General features: G+C 40.4%; 1 protein-coding gene across 1 annotated transcript; it reads left to right on the top strand.

The window, feature by feature from the left end:
* LOC129631413 (hepatitis A virus cellular receptor 1-like) lies at positions 1-27,138 on the top strand. Its single transcript, XM_055552421.1, has 7 exons — positions 1-121; positions 4,165-4,288; positions 7,639-7,696; positions 9,533-9,862; positions 14,946-15,164; positions 22,947-23,165; positions 26,996-27,138. Exons 3-7 carry the CDS (start codon positions 7,651-7,653, stop codon positions 27,136-27,138), a joined length of 957 nt encoding a protein of 318 aa, XP_055408396.1. The 5' UTR covers positions 1-121; positions 4,165-4,288; positions 7,639-7,650.
* Positions 27,139-27,348: the final 210 nt, after the last annotated feature.

The raw sequence follows: 27,348 nt of genomic DNA, 5'->3' as shown, positions 1-27,348 counted from the left end.
ATTATGCTCACCAACAGCAAGAAGTCCAGGCGGTAAATCATTTCAAATCCCACACATTCAAATACGTGTGAGGACTTGGCTGTTCACCGAGGAAAACTGGAAAACAGTGAAACCTGCTCTGGTAATCATCAAATTTTCCTTTCTTGGTGATTGTTACAGTAGTTTTTTCTTGGTCCCAGGGTTGGATGGTGGGGGAGTGGAAATGGGGGACTTTTAGGAGCATTTGTTCTCTTACTGTGTCTCTCTGTTTTACAAAACCAGCCCAAGCTTCACGGTTCAGAGCAAGCTGGTTTTTCTAGCAAATCGAAGGATTCTCAGAGGGAAAAGTGGTTGGAGATGAGATTTTTATATCTTCATCTTGGCATTTCATTTGGATACATAGAAATAGGTTGCATGATACTTGGTAAAGGCCTTTCAAATCTATGATTCATTAAACATGGCTTAACTGGTTGCTTCTCTGTGCAGGGCCCAGACATACCAAAATGAGGAAGTCTTGACGTCTGTCTTTAAAGGGGTTGTAGAGGCAGGCTTGTGTACAGCAAACAACCATCCTGTGGGATTTACTTTGGGGTAGAGTTATGAAAAAGTGCCCTGGGGACCCAAAAAAGGGAGACAAGGATTCTAAGTGGGAAAGGAGGGCCAGGATGTTTCTCTCAGAAATCCTTGAATTGATTCTTCATGGATGAGAACATTTCATTGAGCAGAGAGAACAAATAGGGAGAACAGCCTGAACAGAAATAAAGGGATGGATAAGAGTGTAAAATCTTTGGTGATTGATTAAGAGCCTGGTTTAATCTAATGGTGACTAGGGAGCTAGGAGTGGCCTCGGTTCTTAAATGACTTCATTGATAGGCTGAAGAATTTAGATTTCATTCCAGGGTCTTAAGGAACCATTCATGTATTTGGATTAGGAAATGGTATTTTCAGCTCTGTTTTAGGAAAAACTGCTCCTGTAAAGTCTATGGAAGGTATGTTGGAGGGGAGAGGATGGTAAACAATCTGCCTGCAATGCGGAAGACCCGGGTTGGAACCCTGGGTCGGGAAGATCCCCTGGAGAAGGGAATGGCTACCCACTCCAGTATTCTTGCTGGCAGAATTCTATGGACAGAGGAGCCTGGTGGGCTTCAGCCCATGGAGTCCCAAGGAGTTGGATAAGACTAAATGACTAATACTTTCACTTTCCACAGGCCTCTATGCAGAGAGGCTCCCCAGGAGGTTCCTGCTATAATTCAGACAGGAGAGGAGTGTCTCGGCTAGAGTGATAGCAGCGGTAACAGCAGAGAAGGGACAGAGTCAGAGCCATTTAGGACTTGGAATTGTGAGGACTTGGTGGCTGGAGTAAGAAGGAAGGATGACTGAGTCTCTGTACTTGGGAGATTAGCTGATGTGATGGGTTCACTGGTAAAAGAACCCTGGGAGAAGAAGTGAAAATCATTTGGATGATCTTGAGTTTGAAGTGCTCCTGGATGATGTTTAGCAGGCAGTTGGAAATGTGGGGCTGAGTGGACTTTTGGATGCCTAAGTGGGGATTAGTGTCTGATAATTGGCACTTCCCTCTGATCAAATAATCATTACTATGATGATACAGTGTAAGTGTTGAATAGGGACTTGCCACTATACCAAAGCTTTCATAGTTATTACCTCATAGGGGAGAGTTCTGGGCTATCTATGTAATTGTGGGAGTCACTGATAATAAAAAACAATCACCGAGTGCTTTTCATAGGAAAGGCCTGGGCTTGATGCTTTTGAGGGCATTATCTTATTGTGAGGCCTCATCCAAATGTTTGAGGAAGATTCTATTATTACATTCATAATAAAGGAGAAGAAACTGAAGTTTGCAGAAATTAAGACATTTGTCAGAATTAGAAAGGTGGCGTTTCAAAATGAACTCTCTTGATTGTACTGAGACCTGAAATAAGTTTTCCATACTGCCATGCCGGTCCTGGACGCACCATATAGGGTAAAAACTCTCTCTCCTTCACGCAGGAGGAGTTTGTGATGGAAGACTCAAAGAATAAAGAAGAAGGTGGTCTTCTTCCCTCCTTTGATTATAAAAATGTCACTCACTAAGTACTTGGTGCAGCACAACACTCATCTGTCAGCTTATGAGTCTCACAAGCGTCCTATTCTTATAAATCTCTTCTGATTTATCCCTTTTCTGCCTTTGGCTGAATTCTTTCTGTGCTATTTAGGGAACTGGAGCTCCTCAGAGCTCCCAGATTGCCACCTAGTGGTTTCAACTGACAACCACAACTGACAGTAGATAAGGAGGTCGATGATGGGTCCTAGTAGGGCCAAGGGACTGCTGCTGCTGCTAAGTCACGTCAGTCGTATCCAACTCTGTGTGACCCCATAGACGGCAGCCCACCAGGCTCCCATCCCTGGGATTCTCCAAGCAAGAACACTGGAGTGGGTTGCCATTTCCTTCTCCAATGCATGAAAGTGAAAAGTGAAAGGGAAGTCGCTCAGTTGTGTCCGACTCTTCGTGACCCCATGGACTGTAGCCTACCAGGCTCCTCTGTCCATGGGATTTCCCAGGCAAGAGTACTGGAGTGGGGTGCCATTCCAGAGTCCAAAAGTTCTGGGAAGGACACTCTACCTATGCTGCCAGTATTAAGCAGGCCGATCACCCCTGAATGATTTGGGACTCTGGGTACCTAGGTACAGACTATAGAAATAATTATTGGATGTGTAAAGACAGGGAACCAGGGGAACAGTGGCAATCAACATGGGTTTCCACAGAAAGGTAGTATGGATATTTGGAGATGTGAAAGGGATCTTACAGTTGGCACATGTGACAAGGAGTGTGATATGTTAAGAGGAAGAAATTTTACCTTTTGGGCTGCTTCTGACAGGATTTGGCAATCTATATTCATCTTCCTAATTCTGAGAGTTTTCTTCTACATTTTGTGTGTATCCCTGTTAAAACTCAAGTCTGTAAACTTACATTTTTTAATTAATGCAGACATATTTTTAGCATCATCAACCTTAAGTATAATACTTTATCATACCTGGGTTTTCTAAAAGTTAGTAAGTTAACTTTATATTTGTTGTAAAATTTGTCAGCAAGAAAATTAACCCCTTATTGTCAGACTTTTGCCAGTCTGATGTCCTTGAAGCATGACTATTGTCTGCTCCTAAATGGGAAAAATTAAGATAGATTTTTAAAAAGCTGTAAATTAAACAGTCAGGAATATGGGAAATCCAAGATGACCACTTGGCTTTTCCTGGCTCCCTGGCAAACCCCATTCTTCATTTAATGGGTTAAAGCCTTTTTTGGCTATAAGACTGGTATCCTCACAGTGAAAAGAGAATGATTAAAAATGTGTTTTTCACTTGAGGTATACTTTTGTATTTTTAGTAACCAAGGTACCTACCTTATTGGAAAAATTATACAGGCCTATGTGATCGATCTGGCAGTCTTATTTTGTGAACAGATTAATCTTAATTTGGCTATATTTGATAAAAATGAGAGTAATTTTAGAGAAAAAGATTGTTTTAATAGGTATAAAATTTTAGTTTTGCTACTTGAGGTATGTATCTACTGTCTAAAACTTACTTTTCAAATAGCTCTTTGTTACTATGTTATATTATTATAAAGCTTAAACGAGTCACTAAGAAGGTATTCTAAGCTTGTTTCTGAAGCTGGTCACTGATTCTAAGCTTGTTTCTGAAGCTGGTCTTTGGATTGTGACTAGATGCCCATAATCTATTCCCGGGGGATTATACATACTATCATTTAGAGGACTATGGCCAACCTAGATGAAAGGCCTCTTATCAGTTTTCTTAAGTATATGATATACAAGAAAACTGATGGGAATCATCTTCCAAGACTTACGGTCCTGCCTGCCTGCTAAGTCACTTCAGTTGTGTCCAACTCTGCGATCCTGGGGATCATAGCCCACCAGGCTCCTCTGTCCATGGGGATTCTCCAGGCAAGAATACTGGTGTGGGTTGCCATGCCTTCCAGAGGATCTTCCCAACCCAGGGATAGAAACCAGGTCTCCCACATTGCAGGCAGATTCTTTACCAGCTGACCCACCAGGGAAGCTCAAGACTTAAGGTACTTCCTCCTAATTACTTGAAGTGCCCAGCAGAGGATTTCCCAGTCTTCCCCTCTCTCTCAACCCTTATAAGTGCTGATCCTTTATTTTCAATTTTCAGCAAGACTAGTGTCTACTCACTGTCAACACCACTGGAACACCTTCTCTACTATTCCTTTGCGGCAATTTCTCAGGCAGTAACACCTGCTTGGGAGACCACTTTGGAAGGAGCAACATCTAAAGTTGTAAGTACAAATCTTGATTAAATTACACAGGGGATTTTGACATGGGAAGGAAACTTGGATAGCTAACTACTGATCGAGTGCACCCTGCTGCTGCAACAGGAGCTATCTTACAGGCAGAGCCCTTGCTCTAGCAGAGGCTATTATCCCAGGGGAAAACACACCCAAGGCTGAGGAACGACCTCCACTATCAGGAGCTCCTAGGTACCCCAAGTTACCCAAAGGACCCAATCCCAGCCTAGCTGGCTGAGAGCATGCCAGAGTATGTTACCGACCAACTGCGCCTATGGTTCTTCCTCTGAGAGAACTTTCTCATAAAAATCAAGAAACAAATGTGTTTTCTTTGATGTCTGATCTAAGTCTGGCAGAGGATAAATTGAGAGGTTTTTCTGAGGACTCTGAAATTTTCACAAAGAAGCTTACCTGGGGGGAATCTCACCTGGGGGTATTTACAGATTTTATCCCACCGCTACCCTCCTAAGAAAGAACAGCACTCAGTACTGGCAGCCAGAGCCCACGCTGACCGAGTAGCAGCCCAAGCACAAGAAGGCCATGCAGTGCATCAGGTGGAAAACAATGCTTTCCCCGAGGCAGATCCGCATTGGAGTCTCCAGATGAATTGTAATGATAGAAATAAGTAGGACCATAAGATTAATTATTTATTAGCGGGTATGAAAAAGCTTATAGTGAAACCCATCAATTATGAAAAAAGTGAAAGAAGTCCAACAGGAACCAGAGGGAAATCCTGCAGTCTTTCAAGAGAGATTAATGGAAGCTTTTAAATAGCACCCAAATGTGGATCCCTCCTCTCCTGAGGGACAGATCCTTTTGGCTATACATTTCATAACCCAGTCTGCCCCAGACTTTAGACGCAAAATTCAAAAAGCAACTGCTGGAAGGAGGAGGTCCTCAGACCTTTTGAGTGATTTGCTCCAGTTCTTATTTGGTTTTCAATAATAGGGATATGGCTGAAAAGGCTGAATGCATCCAGAGAAATACACAAAAGGCCCAAATGATGGCAGTGGCCCTGTCCACTCACAGACCATGAAAGGGAGGCCAGACTTCCTGGGTCATTTGACTGTGCAAGACCCATGGGTATCCAAAATCAGTGTGCCAGGTGTGAACAGAAGGGACACTCGAAGGAAGATTGTGATCAATGAGCTTTTAGAAAACATCCAGGACATTGAAAGAGAGAATGCCCCAGATGCCAGTGAGTGACAGGGGGCCCTTGGCTATTGACAGTTTCATAATCAGAAGACTGAGGTGGCCTGAAGCCAAAGGTGACTTTGCCTAGAGAGGCCATCTACATAACTAATGCCAAACTTCGGGTGGTCATTGATGTGAAAGGCCACTTAGTAGAATTTCTTAGAGATATTGGTGCCAACCTCTTTCTTAACCCAGAAGGTTAGAAATCTTAACAAACATAAGAAATATGTAATGGAAGTTTTCCTGAAACCCCTTTTGTACAACATCAATGGCCAGTTGTTTTTATATTCCTTTCTGTTTGCGCCTAATTGTCCTCTCTTTAATGGAAGGTGGTATGCTGGTTTAATTGCTAAGTTGTGTTTTACTCTTGCAACCCCATGACCCTTGCCAGATTCCTCTGTCCATGGGGTTTCCCAGGCAAGAATACTGGAGTGGGATGCCATTTCCTTTTCCAGGGGATCTTCCCAACCCAGGGATCAAACTCAGGTCTGCATTACAGGCGGATTCCTTAATGTCTGAGCCACCAGGCTAGTCCTATCTCTGTAATGGAAGGGACTTAACTAAATTAGGGGCCACTCTGTTTCCTGAGGGACAAGGAAGCAACTCTATCACCAATTGATATTCATAGAAAATAAAGAACAGATTACAGAGATAGAAGACTTAATAAGCCCTGAAGTATAAAATATTAAGATAATGGGCCTAATAAAAAACAAACAGATTAAGGACTTAAATGACCCTTTTCCAGATTTAGAAATTTTTTTAGAAAAATGTTTTGGATTGCCAAATCATGGTTATAATCTCTTTTAATGCTAATTTCTTTTCATTTTTGTCTTTTGTAAATCCATCCTCCAAAGCTTAACGTCTAAGAGAGCTAAAAGGATGATACTAATTGGTTTATAATTCTTACCGCAGAAAAGAGACAGCCAGCCAGGCGTTTCACTCCTTCCTTAGGCAGGCCTACATCCCATCTCAGACAGAAGCAGTTAATGACTCATTGTTACTTCTTACCCACTTTTAAGCATAAAATGGTAAATACTTGGAGTAGGAAATGATAGGGACAAAGTAAAGGGACATGATAGTGATTTAATAGTTAATCCCATGAAGTAATTATATGTAAAGAAAAAAGTAATAAGAGAGACCCCTGTAAGTTGATGATCACCCAAGAACAAAATGGAAAAATCCTGAAACAATGTGGGCTTACTTGTCTCATAAAGCAGAGCAAGTCACTTAGCATCAAAGCCAGATCTGCTTGCCAAACAACAAATCCAAGCTAACTTGCTTAGCCATAAAACCATTTAACAGAAGCATGAGACATGCCCTCAAACTGTAAAACAATAGTGGAAAATAGGGTCTAAAACCTGCCCAGTGACGTGAAAAAGGTAATGACCCCTAGGACATGCTCTCTGCACACACACACACACACACGCACACACACACACACACACACACACACATAATTTATGGAAGGGTACATTTCAAAGTGAATGACCCTCACTGTTCTGAGACCTGAAATAATTTCTCCATAGTTCCATGACAGTCCCAGATGCACCGTATAGGGCCAAAAACTCCCCTACCCAACTTGTAGGAGGAGTTAGTGATGGAAGACTCAAAGAAAGACAAAGAAGGTGGTTTTCTCCCCTCCTCTATCCTCCTTTGATGATAAAAATGTAACTCACTGAGTACTTGGGGCAGCACAACACTCACCTGCTGGATCTGAATCCTCACAAGTATAAATCTCTTCTATCACTTTGCCTCTGGCTAATCCTTTCTTGGCGGAGAAGGCAATGGCACCCCACTCCAGTACTCCTGCCTGGAAAATCCCATGGACAGAGGAGCCTGGTAGGCTGCAATCCATGGGGTTGCTGAGGGTCAGACACGACTGAGCGACTTCACTTTCACTTTTCACTTTCATGCATTGGAGAAGGAAATGGCAACCCACTCCAGTGTTCTTGCCTGGAGAATCCCAGGGATGGGGGAGCCTGGGGCTGCCGTCTGTGGGGTCACACAGAGTCGGACACAACTGAAGTGACTTAGCAGCAGCAGCAGCAATCCTTTCTTGGAGCCCCCAAAACATCACCTAACTGTTTTGATTCTGATACGATACGGTTGGAAGACACACTAATCACTTTGCTTTCTCTTTCCTTCAGGATGACAGCATCATGCATCCTTGGGTAGCCATCCTGGGCTTCCTACTCCTTCTGACAGGTAAGTGAACAGGTGGGCTGTGCTTTGGAAGCCTGAGGATGGGGAATGTAGGGGCTGTGTGAGTGATGAGGCAGGGTAGGTGTGCTAGGGCTTTGTCAGAAGGTAATGGGGTCAACAAATGAGCAAAGAACCAGGCTGAAGGCTTAAGCCAAAGAAAGTGCTTAAATGCTAAGAATTACAAAATCTGTGAGTGGGTTACAAGTCATGTTGCTGTACAGTGTGGTTTATGCCATTGCTTGTATTTAAACAACAACAACAAAATAAATGGAGGGGTGGGTAGGTAGATGGTTGTATATGCATGAACTGCTCATGTGTAGGTAGGAAACAGTAACAGCTGTTATCAGAGTGTAGAAGGGGATGAGAAGAAGAAATGGGGGTGAGTGGGGAAGGAAAGAGTCCTTTACTTTACCGTTCTGTGCTTTTTGATTTCTTCAACTGGGGCAACTATTTCTGTTAAAAAGAAAATATTTTAATTTCCCTGCTTTTCCAGTTGTTAAGACTTTGTGTTTCCAATTCAGGGTTCCATCCCTGAATGGGTAACTAAGGTCCCACAGACCATGCCATGTGGCCAAAAAATTTTTTTAATAAATAAAATATTTTAATTAAAAATATTCCATGAGACAGGGGAAATTTAGGAATATGCATATCCTAAATTTTAAAACATTCTCTAGAGTTGGGAATCTGAAGAAAAGTATTTTTTAAATTATACTTCCAGAACAAATTTTTATAGTTAGCCTGTATTACCTTTGTAATCCAAAAATGATACTAAGCAAAATTAAATATTACCAGAATTCCAATGAAAAAACTAGACTCTTATTTTATGTATCAATGAGTGTTTTATTCCCAGAGCATTTCCCAGACTTACAGCCCAGCCCCATGATTAGTCACTGAGTCTCAGATTCTTTTACAGACCACTCGGACTGCATTTGACAATGTAGGGATTTTTAAGCTGCTGACTCAGGAGAGAGGTGTTTTTGTTTGTTTGTTTGTTTTTTAAGAGGCAACATTTAGTATTTGACTGAATATTCTCCAATTTTTTGGTTTCACTTAGGTAAGTGGACTGTGTTCCATTGTACATTGCTCAAGAAGGGATCCTTGCTTGAATTTATCTGGTTGATCCGTAAGCCCATGATAAGCCTCAGTTTCTCCTGAAAGTATTATAAACTCATTTTCCTAAGAACTGATTTCTAAACAGCTTACAAGGCTTTGGCCTTCTAACCAATGATGCTTTAAGTAAAACTTTAACTCTGCTTTTTTTTTTTAAATTTAATTAAGAGCAGGGTTATGAGGTAATTTAATTTGAAAGAGCTATTTAAAAACTTGAAGTAAAGACTTAAAATCAAAACTAAAAATGCAAAAGAGTTTTTAAAAGAGATTTCAACTGAGACAGTGACAATCAGGGGAGAAGAAAAGCTACATGTATGTATTACCTATTTAATAAGCAGATACATGTCAAAAATAGAAAGAAATACACACATATTCATGTATTATTGTAATACCATTTATTTCAAACCTTTTGGAGATAAATTTGGTCTTATTACCAAGAGATTGAACATATTTCTGCCCTTTATCATGAAACTTTCTCTCAGAAATCTATCCTATTAGGAAGTAATTCTGAATACAGAAAAACATTTATATGATGTTTCATCTAGAAATATATCTAGTAAATGATAATGCTGCTAAAGAATATGTGAATGTAGAAAAATGCTCATACTAAGTTTTAAAAACTCAAGATGTTATTCAGATGATTTCAAACCAAATAAGCTATATAAAGAAAAAAATGAAAGTAAAGTTAAAATATTGAGACCTCATGCTCTGGTTTCTCTTTATTTACAGATGGTGTAATGTCTTACCGAGAAGTGATTGGAGTGGTGGGCCAGTCAGTCACGCTACCCTGCTTCTATGAAGGAAAAGTCACATCCATGTGCTGGGGCCGAGGGAAATGTTCTTGGATAGACTGCAGAAATACTGTTATCAGTACTGATGGATACAAAATCACTAAACAGAAGAATGAACGTTATAAGCTCGAGGGAGATATTGGTAAAAGGGATGTGTCTTTGACCATAGAGAATGCAGTCCCTTCTGACAGTGGCTTGTATTGTTGCCGTATTCAGAAATGGCTTTTCAATGATGAACAAAACATCATAAAGTTGACTATAAAGCCAGGTGAGCTTTTCTTCCTACTTACTTTGATCACTTGCTGTGAGTTTCCCTAGATAAAGAGGTTTCTAGTTGATATTAACCTCTTTTTCCTTGATTAGGGAAAGAAGAGGCTCCTATAATCTTGTTTTCTAATAACTCTTCATAGGATAACTTGTATTTGTGTAGAATGAAGTGTTAACACTAACCTTGATTTAAGACCATAGGCTAGAGGAACTTTCCAGTCAGCAAAATATGACTTCTAAGGCATGCTTTAGGAGTGCTAATTGATTAATGAAAAAGCATTCACTGTTCCACACTGAGATATAGTGAACATTTTTATGGAGCTGAATTTATTCCACTTAAAAAAAATTCCCTTTCCTCTGAGATTATTTCTTAGAAGAATTTTGAAATGTCCTTTCCTAACATTTTAGGAGTTATTGAGAATTTCACACATATAAAATAGGTAATATAACGTCTGGTCAAGTATTTGTATGATTTGGCTTTCAGTTCAGTTCAGTTCAGTTCAGTCGCTCAGTTATGTCCAACTCTTTGCGACCCCATGAATCACAGCACGCCAGGCCTCCCTGTCCATCACCAACTCCCGGAGTCCACCCAAACCTATGTCTATTGAGTCGGTGATGCCATCCAACCATCTCATCCTGTGTCGTCCCCTTCTCCTCCTGCCCTCAATCTTTCCGGGCATCACAGTCTTTTCCAATGAGTCAGCTCTTCGCATCAGGTGGCCAAAGTATTGGAGTTTCAGCTTCAACATCAGTCCTTCCAATGAACATGCAGGACTGATCTCTTTTAGGATGGACTGGTGGGATCTCCTTGCAGTCCACGGGACTCTCAAGAGTCTTCTCCAACACCATAGTTTAAAAACATCAATTCTTCAGTGCTCAGCTTTCTTTATAGTCCAACATACACATCCATATATGACTACTGGAAAAATTAAAATGGGCTTATGGCAGTATGAAAACATTTATATCTCCATAAATGTTCACTGGTAGCTTTTAAGTATTTTGTGAAATAAAAAAATCAGGGAAGTTTACATTTTTCCATCTTGATGTGGACATCCTACTTATTCTTACCTCTTAATGAAAGGACAAGATTCTTCAGGATTTCCTGGTTTCTGGTCCTCTTTCCTAATGAATATTTTCCCACGACACAGAACCCAATACCCAGGCCTACATAAGTTATGTCTCCTTTTTGCTTTAAATGAACTTGATATTGCTGTCTCCCAACTTTGTACTTTGTATCCTTGATGAAATCAAGTGAAATAAGGTCAATTCTGATGCAGAAAATGCTGGCTGTAAGGAAACTGCCTCTAAGAGTCAATTAATGGAAGCCAAGAGAGATTAGCCATAGAGACATGTGGAAAAGAGACAGCTTGTAAAGAGATCATTTTGGAGTTGTGATATTACATAATTGGTCTAGCTGAATATATTTTTAAATGACATAGAAGGAAATTAGGGAAATTTTTTAGTGCTCAGAAATCTTTAATACATGAATATTTACAAATTCACTGCCCTGTCCAGAGGGAAACCAGTCCATAACTGAGCCCAAGTGACTCTCTGCCTCCAATCCAATTCTTTGCTTAAGTTTTCTTGCACGTTTGACAGGATGAACTTACTTTTCAACCTTCTGTTAAGGCTCTTCCTCAGCATCTTCTTCTACCCTTAGCTTCCTAGCTTCTTCCTCAGGAAATATTTACCACCAAGGAAGACAGTTAGTTAAAAAAGCCAAGTAGACTTCTTCCTTGTTATAGTCCTTTGGTCAGATTTTTTTTGCTTGCTTCCTCTTTTTGTCTAGATTTGATTTCAAAAAGAATGGAGGGGATTAGGATTGAACATTTCATCAAAACCTCTGACTACACTTTTAGACTAGGGTAGGCAAATTGTATCTCTAGGACCAGATCAGATTGTAAAACAGGCTCACCAAAAGTTTGATAAAGTTTTATTTTGATGAAAAGCACATCCAAATCCACTCCATTTTCTGCATCAGAATTGACCTTATTTCACTTGATTTCATCAAGGATACAAAGTACAAAGTTGGGAGACAGCAATATCAAGTTCATTTAAAGCAAAAAGGAGACATAACTTATGTAGGCCTGAGTATTGGGTTCTGTGTCATGGGAAAATATTCATTAGGAAAGAGGACCAGAAAACCAGGAAATCCTGAGGAATCTTGTCCTTTCATTAAGAGGTAAGAATAAGTAGGATGTCCACATCAAGATGGAAAAATGTAAACTTCCCTGATTTTTTTATTTCACAAAATTCTTAAAAGCTACCAGTGAACATTTATGGAGATATAAATGTTTTCATACTGCCATAAGCCCATTTTAATTTTTCCAGTAGTCATATATGGATGTGTATGTTGGACTATAAAGAAAGCTGAGCACTGAAGAATTGATGTTTTTAAACTATGGTGTTGGAGAAGACTCTTGAGAGTCCCGTGGACTGCAAGGAGATCCCACCAGTCCATCCTAAAAGAGATCAGTCCTGCATGTTCATTGGAAGGACTGATGTTGAAGCTGAAACTCCAATACTTTGGCCACCTGATGCGAAGAGCTGACTCATTGGAAAAGACTGTGATGCCCGGAAAGATTGAGGGCAGGAGGAGAAGGGGACGACACAGGATGAGATGGTTGGATGGCATCACCGACTCAATAGACATAGGTTTGGGTGGACTCCGGGAGTTGGTGATGGACAGGGAGGCCTGGCGTGCTGTGATTCATGGGGTCGCAAAGAGTTGGACACGACTGAGTGACTGAACGTACTAATTTAGTGATACGGTGTGAAATGTGCTTCAAAAAATCCAAGACATGTCAGAAGGCAGGGATAAAACTATATAGTACAAATGCTCATATAATCTATATGCAACAAGATTGAATTGACCCCTGTTAAAGCCAAATTAAAAAGCAGAGATATTACTTTGCCAAGAAAGGTCCGTCTAATCAAGTCTATGGTTTTTCCAGCGGTCATGTATGGATGTGAGAGTTGGACTGTGAAAAAAGCTGAGCGCTGAAGAACTGATGCTTTTGAACTGTGGTGCTGGAGAAGACTCTTGCAAGTCCCTTGGACTGCAAGGAGATCCAACCAATCCATCCTAAAGGAGACCAGTCCTGGGTGTTCATTGGAAGGACTGATGCTGAGGCTGAAACTCCAATACTTTGGCCACCTCATGAGAAGAGTTGACTCATTGGAAAAGACCCTGATGCTGGGAGGGATTGGGGGCAGGAGGAGAAGGGGACGACTGAGGATGAGATGGCTGGATGGCATCACCGACTCGATGCTTATGAGTTTGGGTGAAGTCCGGGAGTTGGTGATGGACAGGGAGGCCTGGTGTGCTGTGATTCATGGGGTCGCAAAGAGTTGGACACGACTGAGCGACTGAACTGAACTGAACTGAAAGCCAAATCATACAAATACTTGACCAGACGTTATATTACCTATTTTATACGTGTGAAATTCTCTATAACTCCTAAAATGTTAGGAAAGGACATTTCAAAATAGTCTTGGCAAACTGTACCTCCAGGACCATATCAGATTATAAAACAGGCTCAACAGTAGTTTCATAAAGTTTTATTGAAACACAGCCTCAACTATTCTATATATGTATATATGTGTGTGTGTGTGTGTGTGTATATATACACATATATGTGCCTCAGTTTATGTACTGTCTATGGCTGTTTTCACACTGAGAGTTTTGAGTACTTATCATTGAGATCCAGGACCCCCAAAGGCTAAAATATTTACTAATACCTTGTACATAAATACTCGTTGAAAAAAAAAGTTTTTCTTCTTAAAGGCAAAATTGGCTAGTTTCCAAATTAAGCTGACTTGAATCCCACAAATGAATTTTAATGGCAGTTGTCTCGTATTAAAGAGACTTGATGTTCTAATTTATACTTTGTAGAGTTGAAAACTGAGAATACTGCTTGTGGGCAAAATAGATGTCCCTTGAGGGAGAAAGTCCACATTCTTGAGTCTACCCTATAGCTTTGGCTCTTGTGCCAGGCACTGTGTTTTGGCTCACTTCTAATTTCAGTTCTTTCTCTGGGTATCTCTGAGGACTTCAATAAGTGGTTTGGAATCCCACAGGATTTCTGATTCTGGAAAGCGCCAAAGTTATTACCTGTGGTTATTATCTCTCATGTAGAAAGGAACCTTAAAACATCTAGTCCATCTTCTAACCAGGTGCATAATGCATTTGTGTTATCTACCATATGCTCTCGGTATGAGTTAATCTGCATTTAGGATGCAGGTCTTTTGGAAGGGTACTCATAATGCTGACTGACTGAATGGCATTTCTTTGGTAAATAGTCTGTTTCTTAGTTAGTTAGTTAGATCGGCCGATCAGTCGTGTCCGACTCTTTGAGACCCCATGAATTGCAGCACACCAGGACTCCCTGTCCATCACCAACTCCAGGAGTTCATTCAGACTCACGTCCATCGAGTTGGTGATGCCATCCAGCCATCTCATCCTCTGCCATCCCCTTTCCCTCCTGCCTCCAATCTCTTCCAGCATCAGAGTCTTTTCCAATGAGTCAACTCTTCACATGAGGTGGCCAAAGTACTGGAGTTTCAGCTTTAGCATCATTCCTTCCAAAGAACACCCAGGACTGATCTCCTTCAGAATGGACTGGTTGGATCTCCATGCAGTCCAAGGGATTCTCAAGAGTCTTCTCCAGCACCACAGTTCAAAAGCAAAAATTCTTCAGCACTCAGTCTGTTTCTTAGGAGCTACTATTTAGGTCCTAGTCATACACCACTGAAAAGACAAATGCAGCTTCAGGATCTAGACATCTTCCCCTTACTCACAGATGTTTATTTAGATACATAAATATAATATACATGACTAGTTTTTACAAATTGTATGTCCATACGTCCCCAATATTTATCCTTTCAATGCAGCTGTTTTCTTGTTGTGACCATGTCTTCACTCACTTCTCAGTCAGAGATTCTAGTTGACCAATGATGTGAAGTCCAGGTTCATGGGAGATAAGTGTTCATTTCTGCCTGAGGACAGTCTCCTTGGTTGTATTGATTCACAGGCCCTTCTTTCCTGCAGTGTGATGAACCCTTGCTTTCATGTTGATTTCTAGCTCCACCTATGACAACAGTGAGCCCCAATATCACTTCTGAAAGCACAAGGACCAGTACTACCGATATTCCAAGCACAACCTACACCACTCCTCCAACAAGCAGCACCACCATTCCAGAAGGGGACAGCACTACCACAGTAGTCACGGATACTCACATGACAACGGGGGCCTCTACCTCTGCTCTTCCAATGCCAACACCCACAGACGACGACAAGCCAGGTAAACGGTTGTGCTTCTGAGCCCAGAAGCCCTTAAAGCATTGGATATAGACCATCCTGGGCACAGTGTTAAGGCTGAGGTATAGTTCAGGGTAAGGATTCTTAACAGGCTTCCATATCTGACTTTAGACTTTGTGAACTCCTATCCCTGATAGCTCAGTTGGTAAAGAATCTGCCTGCAATGCAGGAGACCCTGGTTCAGTTCCTTGGTTGGGAAGATCTGATGGAGAAGGGCTAGGCTTGCCACTCCAGTTTTCTTGGGCTTCCCTTATGGCTCAGCTGTGAAGAATCCACCTGCATTGCAAGAGACCTGGGTTCGATCTCTGGTTTGGGAAGATGCCCTGGGGAAGGGAAAGGCTACCTACCCCAGTATTCTGGCTTGGAGAATTCCATGAACTGTATAGTCCATAGGGTCACAAAGAGTCAGACACCACTTAACAACTTTCACTTTCACTATACCTTGTTACATTCACCTTTTGGAAGTACAAGCATATCAGAATGAAGGGGACTTGTGACTATCTCATTCTCAAAGGAATTCATTAATACAAAACAAGTCAGACCACTGATCTTGGACATCTAAGGAAAGGCAGACTTGGCTGAGTTGACATGTTGTTATGAAGGAAAAGTAGAAATGCCAAAACAAGGTCAGGTAAATGAGAATCTGTCCTTACAATGAGCTGTGAGTAGAGATCACTTAATCTATTCTGAGGCCCAATTCAACACTTGAGGAGAAAATTTCAATGAAGATAATATTTATTCTATTTCCTGAGTCAGGAACCAGCCTAACCACTTCTGAAGTATTAATCCACTGAATTCTTATGATAACCCTATACACCATAGGTGTGACTCAAGCCTACTTTATATTTGTGAAGACTGAGACACAGTGTCTAAGTTCATCATTAGGAATCACATGAATAGAAAATGGTTGAGTCTAGATTGTCCCATTAATTTGAATTTGGGGCCTCTCTGCATTCTATCCTGATCATAGAGCATGTATTTGGATGAGTTTGGCCTGATCTGACATCTTCACTGGAAGCCCCTTTATACAATTGCCCTGTCTTTTCAGGGTGTCAGTGACTTACACAGTTTTGCTTCTAGCATCCTTTAATATATTTATGTAGCAGGAAATGTACTCATGCTGTAATAAAGTAAACATCAGATTTAAGGACTGAAGAGATTTAAAATGCACACGTTTGTTTTTTCAATTCAGGGTCCAGAGTTTATATGTCAGATTTCTGTTAGATAAAAGTTTAGGTTTAATACAAATGGAGAATAATTTGACTTATGGGTGGGGAAATAGCTTGCCATTCAGAGGACCCATTTATGATCAAATTTTCTACCTTTTGGATTAAAAAGATAGCTTTTACCTTTGGAGATTCCCAAAGCCTCCCCAACTCTTTGACACTTTGAAGTGACTCTGGAATCTGAGAAGTGACAGAAATATCACAACCTCTTAGCCAAAAACGTCCGATGGAACACATTGATTTCAATTCACTCACATTGAACCATGTGTGTATTCAATTAGGAAGGATCTGAAGGACTGGACTTTGATCTGAGTTTGGAAGAGAGGACTTTAGGTTAAAACTGTGAATTTAGAGTCATGAAACTTTAAAAAAAAAAAAAAAAAAGTTTTCTTCCAGGCAGCAAACACATTAGAGCATCTGTTGACTTTCTCAATATTGATTTACTTCTTAATAGTTTGTGTCTGCTGAGGTGCATGGATTAGTGCTCCTGGTTTGGGGAACACGTGTAAGTTATGGCCTTTGTTTAAAGCAGAGGTTCAGAAAGAAAGTCTTGGTGTATTTGTCCATCGGACCTCTGCGTGAATAGAACTCACTGAGTATTACATGTATCCTGATAATTTCCCTCCAAGTCTGAGATTACAGTTGAGCTTTACAGGGTAGAAAGGAGGAGAACACTGAAGAAGATCCATTGCAGGGGTATTTGTCCTTACATCCATTCTCTCTCTATGCTGTGATCCTGTCCATGCTGGTCACCTAAAATACTCCTGCACTGGTTGGATGTAAAATCACACGAGCCCACCTGCTTCTTCCCCCCACTGTGTCCACAAATCTCTTCTCTATGTCTGTGTCTCTATTGCTGGTCTACAAATAGGTTCATCAGAGCCATTTTTCTACATTATCTTCTGATTAAAAAGAAATGTATTTTTTAAATAAATAAACAAAAATTAAGTCAGAGGAGCAGTGAAGAAAAGAAAGATGCCCACAATAACCCAAACTAGAGAAAGAAGTTAAGCAAAAAAGGTCTTTCGCAGATTTAAGTTGAATAAAGACTCTGATCACCTGAATTTCTTCTTGCCCTGTTTTATTTTCTAAAGTGAGCCACATCCTGTTGTAGATTTGAGCATTGGGGGAAGAAAACAAACAAAAGAGAAAACCAAAATGCTACTACCAGAAGCAGTGACTAAACAAAGCAATGAAAAATTGCACAAAAACCAAAGACTGCTAAGAACAAGAGTAAAGGTGATTTTGAAATATGAAGTCCACGGTGAACTAGTGAATAGAAGACCAATGAGAAGCAATAAGGAAAGTCCAGGTGCTGGGAGCCGGTGAGAGGCACTCCACTCATGGCAAAGGTCATGAGGAAGGAGGCTCGGCATACGCAAAGGCGGGATCAAGCCTCAGGAGTCCCCCTGGATATTCTCGAGCATCTACCCCAAAAAAACCAGAGTCTGCCTACTTTACTGCTTTGTGCTCTCATCTCTGACTTTACTGGGGGCTGTCCCCCACCACCATCTCACTCTCTCTGACAAAGAGTTAACTTACAGCTCCAATTAATAAAGTTCCTGGGCAATTAGGAGTGTTTAAATCCAAACCCCTCAGATAGCTCTCTAACTCGCCTGACAAGTTTACCCAGACTCCTACAGCTGTGCATACGATTGTTTACAATCTCCCAGCCTCCAGAGGCACCAGAAGCTTAAGATATTCAAGTAGCTTAGAGCCTCTCAGAGAGTTAGTAACTGTCAGAATAAAACTAGTAAAAGATTTCATTGATGAGCCAATGCTTGCTGCCAAGTTTCCACATCCCCTGTATTGTATCCTTGAATGTGTATTAATTAATATACTTGGTATGTAGAAAAAATAAGTAGTGGCCTTGGTGTTAGCAACTTTAGACCCTTAAGGTAATAAATTCTTTCCTTTGTTGTAAACCCACTGCACCTCTGCCCTATAGGAATGCAACTTTATCTAACACCTTCAGAGGATGGCGCCAAACCTTAAAATAATTACTCTTAGAGAAAATAAGTCTTACGGTTGACAAATCTTTGTCAAGAGTCATAAAATTTTAATAGGCCTTCTGGCTAGAAGATGATGTAAATCACCTAAACCATTTGTATACGATAAATTTGCAGGAAAGAAACCCTGGTTTTTGATAAGGATCAAAGACTGCTGACTTTGCATGATTTCACATCCCCTATTATCCTCTATGTGTAACTTAGGGTATAAAAGCCCCTGTTGAAAATAAAGCTACGGGCCTTGCTTACCAAAGTTTGGTCTCCCCATGTCATTGTTTCTTTTCACATTCCAGCTAAGTCTCCATCTGGAGCATGGAGGTCCTCTGTGACCATTTATTTGCCTGGGCTTCTAAGACCCACTCGAGAAGGTGTCTAAGGTGGGACGCCTTCCGCTATTTGAGAGGGCACCTGCAGCCTCCGTGGTCAGAGCTAGCCTGGTGTCACAGGTTATATTGATTTTCCACGTAAACCAAGCTACTCAGCCTCTTTTCTCCACTGAATTTTCCTACTGAGCTATCCTCATGCTATTACTCTTTATATCTCTAATTAATATATAAATAAATCACTGACGCTGTCTCTCCTTCGAATACCCTGGATCAGCAGGGGCTGGACCTTGGCATCCAGGTTTGGGAACTCTTGTTCAGGCAGCACCACTAACTTGCCTGGAAATTCTGCAGTGCTCTCAGAGGAAGGGATATAAGAATCTTATTAAGAGACAAATGGTCAACTCTGCAGATCAGATGAGATGTCTGATAGAAAATAAAGGAGAGATTTCAAGGAAGGAGAAAGGAAACATAGCCCTGAGAAATCCCAGTGAAGTTTTTTGGTGAGAAATGAAAGATGAGTTAAATAACACAGGATATCAGTGCTATGAAAGGAGTGACCGGAGCACAACTGCAGAAGGAACCAGGGTATCAGGAACATTGGTTTGTGACTCTTTACCAAGACTCAGACTTTGGACAGTACTTTGCCTTAATGTAACCTCAAGAACTTGGATATTCTTAGTTTATTTTCTGTGCTGGTTAATATGTGCATCTCTCTGGAAAGATGTGTAGATGGATAATTAGGAACTTGAATAAGGTCAGGAAATCCAGATTGGGGTTCTTGTGAAGGGAGTGTATTAGTGCCAGCTCCAAGGCCCTGCACCACAAACATGAAATAGCACTGGTATGAACCCAAGTTTAACTGGGTGTCCTTCTTAACATGCAGGGTTGTAGGCTTTAGGGGATTTCTCAGAGTATAAAAAGTGAAATAATTCTGTCTATTGTTAAGCTCTCCACATCATCATTTAGAGCAGATTTATTAATAATAATAAAATATCTATATGGCAGGGTAATATATCATGGCCATCCTTGAATTTTTCTCTAAGAAAGTGTCAAAGAGTAATTCCTGATTTTTGTTTTGTTATTTTTGTTGGCAGTGGAAATTTTCCTATGCAAATTACACATGAATCTTCCTTTCTTGTCCCTCGTTATGCCCAAAACTTTTCTTGTTCCAAACATTATGAGCTAAAAGGAAATATTTGTGAAATTAATGTTTCTTTGAGCACAGAGAGTGCAGTTCCTCTTGACAGTGGCTTGCATTGCTGCCGTATTGAGAAGAGAGGGTAGTTCAATGACATAAAAAACATCCTAGAGTTGTGTATCAAGACACGTGAGCTTGTATTTCTACTTACTTTGATCACTTGCTGTGAGCTTCCATGGTTTTTTGTTTGATATAACTTCTTAATTCATTAATAAGGAAAGAAGAGGTTCCTATAATCTTGTTTTCTAATCACTCTTGGGATAAAATAACTTTATCTACACAAATAACTGTATTTGTGTAGAATGAGGTGTTAACACTAAACTTGATTCAAGACCTTAAGCTAGAGGAACTTCCCCGTCAGAAAAGACTGCTATCTCCTAAAGCAGTCCTTCAGTAGTGCTAGCTGGTTCATGAAAAAGCATTCACTGTTCCACAATGAGATATAGCAAACATTTTTATGGAGCTGAATTTATTCCACTTGAACTGTCCTTTTCTCTGAGATTATTTCTTAATAGAAAATTTAAATATCCTTTTCTAACATTTTAGGACTTACAGAGAATTTCACATGTATACAATAGGCGATATAATGTCTGGTCAAGTATTTGTATAATTTGGCTTTAACAGGGGCCAGTTCAGTCTTGTTGCAAATACATTGTATGGGCCTTTATACTATATAGTTTCACCTCTTCCTTCTGCCTTGTCTTGGATTTTTTGAAGCACATTTCACACCATATCACTAAATTACTTCTTTAAAATTAAAACGGGCTTATTGCAATATGAAAACACTTGCATATCAATAAATGTTCACTGGTACTTTTTAAGAATACTGTGAAATAAAAAAATCAGGGAAGTTTACATTTTTCTATCTTGGTGTAGACATCCTACTTTTTCTTACCTCTTGATGAAAGGACAAGGTTCTTCAGGATTTCCTGGTTTCTGGTACTCTTTCCTAATGAATGTTCTCCCACAAAAGTCTTCTATTGAAAATAGAACACTGTACCCAGGATGTCATAAGTTATGTCTCTTTTTTACTTTAAATGAATTTGATATTGCAGTCTTCCAACTTTGTACTCTGTGTCCTTGATGAAGGCAAGTAAAATAAGGTCAATTCTGATGCAGAAGACACTGACTCTAGGGAAACTGCCTCTAGGAGTCAATTAACGGAAGCCAAAGAGGCTGACCATAGAGATGTGTGGAAAAGAGACAGCTTGTGAAGAGATCATTTTTGGGGTTGTGATATTATATGATTGGTCTAGCTGAATATATTTTTAAATGACATAGAAGGAAATTAGGGAAACTTTTTAGTGCTCAGAAATCTTTAATACATGAATATTTACAAATTCACTGCCCTGTCCAGAGGGAAACCAGTCCATAACTGAGCCAAAGTGACTCTCTGCCTCCAATCCAATTCTTTGCTTAAGTTTTCTTGCACTTTTGACAGGATGAACTTTTCAACCTTCTGTTAAGGCTCTTCCTCAGCATCTTCTTCTACCCTTAGCTTCCTAGCTTCTTCCTCAGGAAATATTTACCACCAAGGAAGACAGTTAGTTAAAAAAGCCAAGTAGACTTCTTCCTTGTTATAATCCTTTGGTCAGATTTTTTTTGCTTGCTTCCTCTTTTTGTCTAGATTAAATTTCAAAAAAAAAAGGAGGGGATTTGGGTGTGCTTTTCATCAAAACCTCTGACTACACTTTTAGACTTGGGTAGGCACGGAAGAGGATGAGATGGCTGGATGACATCACTGACTCGACGGACGTGAGTCTGGGTGAACTCCAGGAATTGGTGGTGGACAGGGAGGCCTGGCGTGCTGTGATTCATGGGGTTGCAGTGTCGGACATGACTGAGCAACTGAACTGAACTGAGGCAAATTGTAGCTCTAGGACCAGATCAGATTGTAAAACAGGCTCATCAAAAGTTTGATAAAGTTTTATTGAAACGCAGACTCAGCTATTCACGTATATACTATCAATGGATATTTTCACACTGAGAGATCAGAGCAGTTATCACTGAGATCACAGGACTCCCAAAGACTAAAATATTTACTAATACCTTGTACATAAATACTCGTTGAAAAAAATTTTTGTTCTTAAGGGAAAAATTGGCTAGTTTCTAAATTAAGCTGACTTGAATCCCACAAATGAATTTTAATGGCAGTTGTCTCGTATTAAAGAGACTTGATGTTCTAATTTATATTTTGTAGAGTTGAAAACTGAGAATACTGCTTGTGGGCAAAATAGATGTCCCTTGAGGGAGAAAGTCCACATTCTTGAGTCTACCCTATAGCTTTGGCTCTTGTGCCAGGCACTGTGTTTTGGCTCACTTCTAATTTCAGTTCTTCCTCTGGGTATCTCTGAGGACTTCAATAAGTGGTTTGGAATCCCACAGGATTTCTGATTCTGGAAAGTGCCAACGTTATTATCTGTGGTTATTATCTTTCATGTAGAAAGGAACCTTAAAACATCTAGTCCACCTTCTAACCAAGTGCATAATGCATCTGTGTTATCTAGCATATGCCCTTGGTGTGAGTTAATCTGCATTTAGGATGCAGGTCTTTTGGAAGGGTACTCATAATGCTGACTGACTGAATGGCATTTCTTTGGTAAATAGTCTGTTTCTTAGGAGCTACTATTTAGGTCCTACCACTGAAAAAACAAATGCAGCTTCAGGATCTAGACATCTTCCCCTTACTCACAGATGTTTATTTAGATACATAAATATAATATACATAGCTAGTTTTTACAAAGTGTTCAGCACAAATCCCAGGTATCATTGTTTTTATGTCCATACGTCCCCAATATTTATCCTTTCAATGCAGCTGTTTTCTTGTTGTGACCATGTCTTCACTCACTTCTCAGTCAGAGATTCTAGTTGACCAATGATGTGAAGTCCGGGTTCATGGGAGATAAGTGTTCATTTCTGCCTGAGGACAGTCTCCTTGGTTGTATTGATTCCCAGGCCCTTCTTTCCTGCAGTGTGATGAACCCTTGCTTTCATGTTGATTTCTAGCTCCACCTATGACAACAGTGAGCCCCAATATCACTTCTGAAAGCACAAGGACCAGTACTACCGATATTCCAAGCACAACCTACACCACTCCTCCAACAAGGAGCACCACCATTCCAGAAGGGGACAGCACTACCACAGTAGTCACGGATACTCACATGACAACGGGGGCCTCTACCTCTGCTCTTCCAATGCCAACACCCACAGACGACGACAAGCCAGGTAAACGGTTGTGCTTCTGAGCCCAGAAGCCCTTAAAGCATTGGATATAGACCATCCTGGGCACAGTGTTAAGGCTGAGGTATAGTTCAGGGTAAGGATTCTTAACAGGCTTCCATATCTGACTTTAGACTTTGTGAACTCCTATCCCTGATAGCTCAGTTGGTAAAGAATCTGCCTGCAATGCAGGAGACCCTGGTTCAGTTCCTTGGTTGGGAAGATCTGATGGAGAAGGGCTAGGCTTGCCACTCCAGTTTTCTTGGGCTTCCCTTATGGCTCAGCTGTGAAGAATCCACCTGCATTGCAAGAGACCTGGGTTCGATCTCTGGTTTGGGAAGATGCCCTGGGGAAGGGAAAGGCTACCTACCCCAGTATTCTGGCTTGGAGAATTCCATGAACTGTATAGTCCATAGGGTCACAAAGAGTCAGACACCACTTAACAACTTTCACTTTCACTATACCTTGTTACATTCACCTTTTGGAAGTACAAGCATATCAGAATGAAGGGGACTTGTGACTATCTCATTCTCAAAGGAATTCATTAATACAAAACAAGTCAGACCACTGATCTTGGACATCTAAGGAAGGCAGACTTGGCTGAGTTGACATGTTGTTATGAGGGAAAAGTAGAAATGCCAAAACAAGGTCAGGTAAATGAGAATCTGTCCTTACAATGAGCTGTGAATAGAGATCACTGAATCCATTCTGAGGCCTAATCCAACACTTGAGGATTATATTTATTGTGAAGATAATATTTATTCTGTTTCCTGAGTCAGGAACCAGCCTAACCACTTCTGAAGTATTAATCCACTGAATTCTTATGATAACGCTATGCACTGTAGGTGTGACTGAAGCCTACTTTATATTTGTGAAGACTGAGACACAGTGTCTAAGTTCATCATTGGGAATCACATGAATAGAAAATGGTTGAGTCTAGATTGTCCCATTAATTTGAATTTGGGGCCTCTCTGCATTCTATCCTGATCATAGAGCATGTATTTGGATGAGTTTGGCCTGATCTGACATCTTCACTGGAAGCCCCTTTATACAATTGCCCTGTCTTTCCAGGGTGTCAATGACTTACACAGTTTTGCTTCTAGCACCCTTTAATATATTTATGTAGCAGGAAATGTACTCATACTGTAATAAAGTAAACATCAGATTTAAGGACTGAAGAGATTTAAAATGCACACCTTTGTTTTTTCAATTCAGGGTCCAGAGTTTATACTTCAGATTTCTGTTAGATAAAAGTTTAGGTTTAATACAAATGGAGAATAATTTGACTTATGGGTGGGGAAATAGCTTGCCATTCAGAGGACCCATTTATTTTTGGATTAAAATGATAGCTTTTACCTTTGAAGATTCCCAAAGCCTCTGCAACTCTTTGACACTTTGAAGTGACTCTGGAATATGAGAAGTAACAGAAATACCACAACCTCTTAGCCAAAAACGTCTGATGGAACACACTGATTTCAACTCACTCACATTGAACCATGTGTGTATTCAACTAGGAAGGATCTGAAGGACTAGACTTTGATCTGAGTTTGTAACCGAGGACTTTAGGTTAAAACTGTGAATTTAGAGTCATGAAAGTTTATTAAAAAAAAAAAAAAAGTTTTCTTCCAGGCAGCAAACACATTAGAGCATCTGTTGACTTTCTCAATATTGATTTACTTCTTAATAGTTTGTGTCTGCTGAGGTGCATGGATTAGTGCTCCTGGTTTGGGGAACACGTGTAAGTTATGGCCTTTGTTTAAAGCAGAGGTTCAGAAAGAAAGTCTTGGTGTATTTGTCCATCGGACCTCTGCGTGAATAGAACTCACTGAGTATTACGTGTATCCTGATAATTTCCCTCCAAGTCTGAGATTACAGTTGAGCTTTACAGGGTAGAAAGGAGGAGAACACTGAAGAAGATCCATTGCAGGGGTATTTGTCCTTACATCCATTCTCTCTCTATGCTGCGACCCTGTCCATGCTGGTCACCTAAAATACTCCTGCACTGGTTGGATGTAAAATCACACGAGCCCACCTGCTCCTTCCCCCTACTGTGTCCACAAATCTCTTCTCTATGTCTGTGTCTTTATTCAGTTCAGTTCAGTTCAGTTGCTCAGTCGTGTCTGACTATTTGCGACACCATGAATCGCAGCACGCCAGGCCTCCCTGTCCATCACCAACTCCAGGAGTTCACTCAGACTCATGTCCATCAAGTCAGTGATGCCATCCACCCATCTCATCCTCTGTCGTCCCATTCTCCTCCTGCCCCCAATCCCTCCTGGCATCACAGTCTTTTCCAATGAGTCAACTCTTCACTGAGGTGGCCAAAGTACTGGAGTTTCAGCTTTAGCATCATTCCTTCCAAAGAACACCCAGGGCTGATCTCCTTCAGAATGGACTGGTTGGATCTCCTTGCAGTCCAAGGGACTCTCAAGAGTCTTCTCCAACACCACAGTTCAAAAGCATCAATTCTTCGGCACTCAGCTTTCTTCACAGTCCAACTCTCACATCCATACATGACCATTGGAAAAACCATTGCTGGCCTACAAATAGGTTCATCAAAGCCATTTTTCTACATTATCTTCTGATTAAAAAGAAATGTATTTTTTTAAATAAACAAAAATTAAGTCATAGGAGCAGTGGAGAAAAGGAAGATACCCACAAAGACCCAAACTAGAGAAAGAAGTTAAGCAAAAAAGGTCTTTCGCAGATTTAAGTTGAATAAAGACTCTGATCACCTGAATTTCTTCTTGCCCTGTTTTAGTTCCTAAAGTGAGCCACATCCTGTTGTAGATTTGAGCATTGGGGGAAGCAAAGCAAACAAAAGAGAAAACCAAAATGCTACTACCAGAAGCAATGACTAAACAAAGAAATGAAAAATTCCACAAAAAACAAAGACTACTAAGAACAAGAGTAAAGGTGTTGAAATGTGAAGTCCACGGTGAGCAAGTGAAAAGAAGACCAATGAGAAGCAATAAGGAAAGTTCAGGTTTGGGAACTCTTGTTCAGGCAGCACTACTAATTTGCCTGTAAATTCTTCAGTGCTCTTGGAGGAAGAGATATAAGAATCTTATTAAGAGACAAATGGTCAACTCTGCAGATCAGCTGAGATGTCTGATAGAAAATAAAGGAGAGATTTCAAGGAAGGAAAAAGGAAACATAGCCCTGAGAAATCCCAGTGAGGTTTTTTGGTGAGAAATGAAAGATGAGTTAATAACACAGGATATCAGTCCTATGAAAGGAGTGACTGGAGCACAACTGCAGAAGGAACCAGCGTACCAGGAACATTGCTTTGTGGCTCTTTACCAAGACTCAGACTTTGGGCAGTACTTTGCCTTAATGTAACCTCAAGAACTTGGATATTCTTAGTTTATTTTCTGTGCTGGTTAATATGTGCATCTCCCTGGAAGGATGTGTAGATGGATAATTAGGAACTTGAATAAGGTCAGGAAATCCAGATTGGGGTTCTTGTGAAGGGAGTGTATTAGTGCCAGCTCCAAGGCCCTGCTCCACAAACTTTTACTAGCACTGGATGAACCCAAGATAACTGGGTGTCCTTCTGAACATGCACGATTGTAGGCTTTAGCGGAATTTTAAGTGTATATAAAGTGAAATAATTCTGTCTTTTGTTAAGTTCCCTAGTTCATTATCTAGAACAGATTTCTCCGTGATAATGAAATATCTATACGGCAGGGCAATCCCTCATGCCCATCCTTGAATTTTTCTCTAAGAAAGTGTAAAAGGGTAATTCCTGATTTTAGTTCTGTTATTTTTCTTGGTGGTGGAAATTTTCCTCCATAAAATTGAATCCCATTTTCCCATTCTTGTCATTCTTGTAGCTTCTTCATCTTCTCCCATGCAGACTACAGGAACCCAGTCTACCCGCCCACATAAAACAAATGTAACGCACTCACCATGGCACTCTTCCACAACAGGTAACTTCAGTGTCTTTTCAGAACAGCTGGGAGCTTTTAAATTTTGATAGATATTAGCCATTGTTAAGAGCACATATTCTGAATTAAGACAAGTCTGAATTGAGTGCCAGTACTGATTACTCCAATTAGCTATGCAACTAGAACAAATATCTTACCATCTTTGAATCTGTGTTTACCCTTTTGGAAAATGGATTGAATGTTACTTACTCTTACAAGGATTAACTGAGATAAAAATCTTAGGGCACAGTTAAAATGTA

Source organism: Bubalus kerabau, chromosome 1 (assembly GCF_029407905.1).
Source record: "Bubalus kerabau isolate K-KA32 ecotype Philippines breed swamp buffalo chromosome 1, PCC_UOA_SB_1v2, whole genome shotgun sequence".
NCBI classification, from domain to species: Eukaryota; Metazoa; Chordata; class Mammalia; order Artiodactyla; family Bovidae; genus Bubalus; species Bubalus kerabau.
This window is presented reverse-complemented; position numbering and strand designations above follow the sequence as displayed.